The sequence below is a fragment of the Elephas maximus genome, chromosome 22 (genome assembly GCF_024166365.1).
Source record: "Elephas maximus indicus isolate mEleMax1 chromosome 22, mEleMax1 primary haplotype, whole genome shotgun sequence".
NCBI lineage: Eukaryota > Metazoa > Chordata > Mammalia > Proboscidea > Elephantidae > Elephas > Elephas maximus.
In genome coordinates, this window is record NC_064840.1 from 22,554,822 (window position 1) to 22,559,001 (window position 4,180).

At 62.1% G+C, this 4,180-nt stretch overlaps 1 protein-coding gene across 1 annotated transcript; it reads left to right on the forward strand.

Annotated features, from left to right (window-relative positions):
* The first annotated feature begins 1,492 nt into the window (after positions 1-1,492).
* On the forward strand, positions 1,493-2,384 carry MIF (macrophage migration inhibitory factor). The gene is made up of 3 exons (XM_049866852.1): positions 1,493-1,711; positions 1,903-2,075; positions 2,221-2,384. The coding sequence occupies exons 1-3, from the start codon at positions 1,604-1,606 to the stop codon at positions 2,285-2,287; spliced, it is 348 nt and encodes a 115-aa protein (XP_049722809.1). The 5' UTR covers positions 1,493-1,603; the 3' UTR covers positions 2,288-2,384.
* Positions 2,385-4,180: the final 1,796 nt, after the last annotated feature.

Here is a 4,180-nt window from a genome sequence, read left to right on the forward strand (position 1 = left end):
GGGCAGGCAAACAGCCAGGAGCTCAGCACTGTAGAGCAGTGTGTCCCGGCACAGAAAACAAGGGGGGCCGTGCAAGATGGGGGCAGCTGGCAGGGACCACTGGCACCAGAGGACACTATTGTCATCCCAGTGGCGATACACACGGGGACACTGAGGCTCAGAGAGGTTAGCCAAGTGTCCAAGCTAGTAGGAGGTGGGGGTGGGAGTGCCCTTCTGAAAATCGGTTGAGGGAGGGTCAGAGTAAATGACAAATAGCACAGGGATTGTCCCAGCCAGGGAGAGCTCCCTCATGCTGCAGGGTCACCCTGAAAACCACAGTGGCTCACCGCAGCATGGCTGCCATGATTGACAGGGGTGCTTTTCAGTCGACGAGGCTCCTCCCTATCATCCACCTCCACCATCACAGAGAACAGGGCCAGCTAGGCCTGGGTCTTGAACCTTCTGCCTGGAGTTGCTCATATCCCTTCTGCACACTTGTCATTGGCAAAGCAAGTCACATGGCCAGATCTGCTGCCAGGAGGCGGGGACATAGAGCCCTCCCACCCGGAGGAGCAGTCCAGGCAAAAGTGATGACTGCTAGTTTAGATGACAGTGGTGGTGGTAGGAGGGTGGTTGGGGATGGGGATAGAAGTGAGGGCTTCACAAGGGGACCGTTAAGGGTTTGGGAGGAAAACTCTTGCATTTGGGCTTGGATGTACTGAGCAGGAGACACTGGACCTCAGAGGACAGCCCCGGGCTGGGGCCAGGACTAGGACTGCATGGGTGTGACAGGGTGACGGCGCCCAGAAAAGACTGTGGGGCCAGAATGAGTCAGAGGCATAAGTGGTTCCGGGTCAAAATGGCCCAGGGATGGAGGTGGCCCCTTGGCCACAGGCTCTGCCCAGTAGTGGCAGGGCCTACAGGCTCAGAGGGTCCTGGGCATGACCCTACTCCAGGTGCTGCCTTCTCTTAAGTGCCCAGCTATCTCCAACCACCCATCCATTCCACACCTCCTTACGTGCGCCTGCACCCACCGGGCGCTCCCTGTGAGCAGGAGAGACATGGAAAGTCTCCCCAGGACACTGCGCTGACCCCTTTCCCACCTCACACACATGCACGCGCAGGGCAGTAGCACTTGGGAACGTGCAGACCCAAGACTCGGGGCTCGGCGCGCGTTGGAATGGGCTCGGACCTCACGCACCCGCCGTGGCCCCCGCGGGCAAAGGGCCCCCTGTCCCGCTAACAGCCTCCCTCCAGCCACCGGCACACCGACATCGCTCAGTACACACTGGAAACTGGGTGGAGGGACTAACACCGACCCGAAGCCTAAGGTAGTACGCCGGCTCCGGCGGCATGCGGGACGCGTGGGGCAAATGGCGGACCGTACGGGGCACGGAGCTCCTCCGCTGTGAGGCTACCAGGGGCGGGGCCTCCGGGTGACGTCACGGGAGGCGGGACCGCGGGACCTCAGGGGAGGGACCTCCGCCGGGGGACGTCACGGAGGCGGGGCTACGAGCTCGCTGGGGCGGGGCCAGGCGTCGGTCACGTAGCTCAGGTTCTAGGGCTGTGGCCACCGCGTGTGTCGCTCCGTCAGTCTGGTCCATCCCGCCGTCTCTCTGCCATCATGCCGATGTTCGTCGTGAATACCAACGTGCCCCGCGCCTCCGTGCCCGACGGGCTTCTCTCCGAGCTCACCCAGCAGCTGGCGCAGGCCACTGGCAAGCCGACCCAGGTGTGCCGAGTGGGGGTGGGAGGGGGTGAGCCCGGCGGCGGGTTGCCAGGTGTGCCGAGTGGGGGTGGGAGGAGGTGATCCCGGCGGGGGGTTGCGGACCCAGGATGAGGTTGCGGGGGGCCGGGGGCGGGCAGAGCACGGTGATCGGGGCCCCTAGCGGCCCAGCCGCTGATCTCCTCCCCTCCCGGCAGTACATCGCGGTGCACGTGGTCCCGGAACAGCTCATGGTCTTCGGCGGCTCCAGCGAGCCGTGCGCGCTCTGCAGCCTGCACAGTATCGGCAAGATCGGCGGCGCGCAGAACCGCACCTACAGCAAGCTGCTGTGCGGCCTGCTGGCCGAGCGTCTGCGCATCAGCCCCGACAGGTGCGGGGGATCTGGGGAGGGCCGGGTGGGCCGGGGGAGGGCCGGGTGGGCCGGGGGGCCCGGGGATGGGCCGGGGGGCCCGGGGCAGGGCCGGGGGTCCGGGAGGGCCAGGGGCGCAGCGCTGAGCCCGCCTTCCACCCCACAGGATTTACATCAACTATTACGACATGAACGCGGCCAACGTGGGCTGGAACAGCTCCACCTTCGCCTGAGCGCTGCGCGGGCCCGCCTTGGTCTGCAGTGGCCATGCCCTCCCCGCCCCCGGCCAGCCCACTTCCTAGTCAGAAGAAATAAACTGTTCAGAGATCACGCTGCTTCGCTTGATTGGCTTGGGGAGAAATCTGGTAGGGCCTGGACAGTGAGTGGAGGACCAAGCTTGAGGGGCGGAGCTCTCCCGAAGTGGCAGTGGGGGCAGGGCCAGGCTGACCCTTGAACCAGGGAGCCCTTGTGCGCAACCCCAGCAGAAGCCCCACATCTTTTCAATTCCAGGGTGTTGTTGGGAGTGGGGAGAAGAACCTGGGGCCACAGAGCCAGGAATGCAACTCAGATCTTGAGCCTCCTGGCCAAGGTTTGCATCTGGCTGTCTGGGTAGGCCCAGGACTGTGGGCAGGAACCCAGAGTTGAATGGCCTCCCATTGCACGGCCACCGCGGGAGGTGCTGTGCAGGGATGGAGCTGTGCTGGCTAGAAGAGGGCATCAGGGGCTGGAGGTCAGCTGGGCCTGGACCTTCCAGATGGAGAGAGAAAGGGCGTGGAGCCTCATTTTCTCCATCTGGACAACCCTTTTCTTCCTGCTGGAACTTTGGGACAGCCTTCAAGTGTGTGGGTGGGAAAGATGTGCAGAATATGTCCCTCCTGGGTTATATCTCCTCCACACACTCAGCTGGTGCTGCACTCCACCCTCCTCTGGGCATGCAAGCCTCCACAGCACTTCCCGAGAAAAGCCTGGCGTTTCCGTTGATGCCATTCATATTTGTGGTAAAATGCCCTCTGGGGGCAAGCCCACCCCACCCCATAGGAAAATGAAGGTGCTGGCCCTAAGGGCACAGTCAGTGTCCAGGCCAGCATGACTATACCTGGACAATCCTTGTGGGCCTTGACCCGACGAGTGCTTACCCAGCAGAAGCTCACTCAAGCGGGCAGGCCACCCGCACTCTGGGTGTTCCCCATCAGGGCCTGCAGCCATGGCACCTGGGTGTTAACCTATAGTGAAGGACCGACTCAACCCTCTGTGCCCTTGTGGGAGAAGACAGGTCCAGCAGCTTTCACAGAGAGGAGCTCCCCTCACCAAGTGCACCCCATTCCAGGTGTGCTTTACCTCACTGAACCCCACTGTCCCTGGGTTGGCTGGGACCCATTACTCTTCCTCATCCCCGATCTGGCAAGACCATCCAGGAAATTTAGGTGCATGTGCTTTTGGGAATAGGCTCTGGGTAAATGGGTGCTGGGCCTTTGGAGTGGTGGTCTGTTTCTGACATGGGAATGAGGCGCTGGCTGTAGTGGGGGCACTCCTGAGTGTGTAAAGAGGCTGCAGGTGAGGCTGGGGGCCTGTGCTCCCTCACCTGTGGCACTTTGTGTGAACACCTGCCAGGTGGGGGGGCTCTGGTTGGTCAGCTCAGAGCCAAGGACAAATCTCGTCTTGCAACTCAGAACAATTTGACCCCATGGACCCCAGTCTCTTGGCAGTTTCCACATGGGACTAAGCTTCCCTTTCTTTCAGTGCGGCATGTGGGGTGCATACCTGGCCTTCTCAGCAGCCTCTGCCCTTCTGGCCCATGGCCTGCTTGCTAATCAGGGTCTGGGGAGCCCTTCTGGCCCAGTTCCTGCCGCCACACTCAGAAGGGAGTGGGGACAGCTGGGTAGCATTTGGGAAGGAAGGAGAATCAGAGCTCAGGCATGTCTGGAGAGGTGTTGCTCCCATGAGCCCTTACCCCCAGCCACTCAAGGCCTGAGACTACTTTGCCTAACCCACCCCCCGCCCCAGTTCCCAATATAGAACCTCTTTCCTCACTGGGCCTGTCTGGTTCCCCTCCCCACCGCCACATCACAGCGGTCCTGCTGTACCTTCAGCGCCTGCCTGCCTTTTTTTCAGGGTGACCCATCTCC

Bases quoted from the DNA above. Each gene is read 5' to 3' on its own strand.
- MIF (XM_049866852.1), top strand. From the start codon at position 1,604: ATGCCGATGTTCGTCGTGAATACCAACGTGCCCCGCGCCTCCGTGCCC. The intron at 1,712-1,902 runs GTGTGCCGAGTG...CCCTCCCGGCAG, and splicing joins CCACTGGCAAGCCGACCCAG to TACATCGCGGTGCACGTGGT. The intron at 2,076-2,220 runs GTGCGGGGGATC...TCCACCCCACAG, and splicing joins CTGCGCATCAGCCCCGACAG to GATTTACATCAACTATTACG.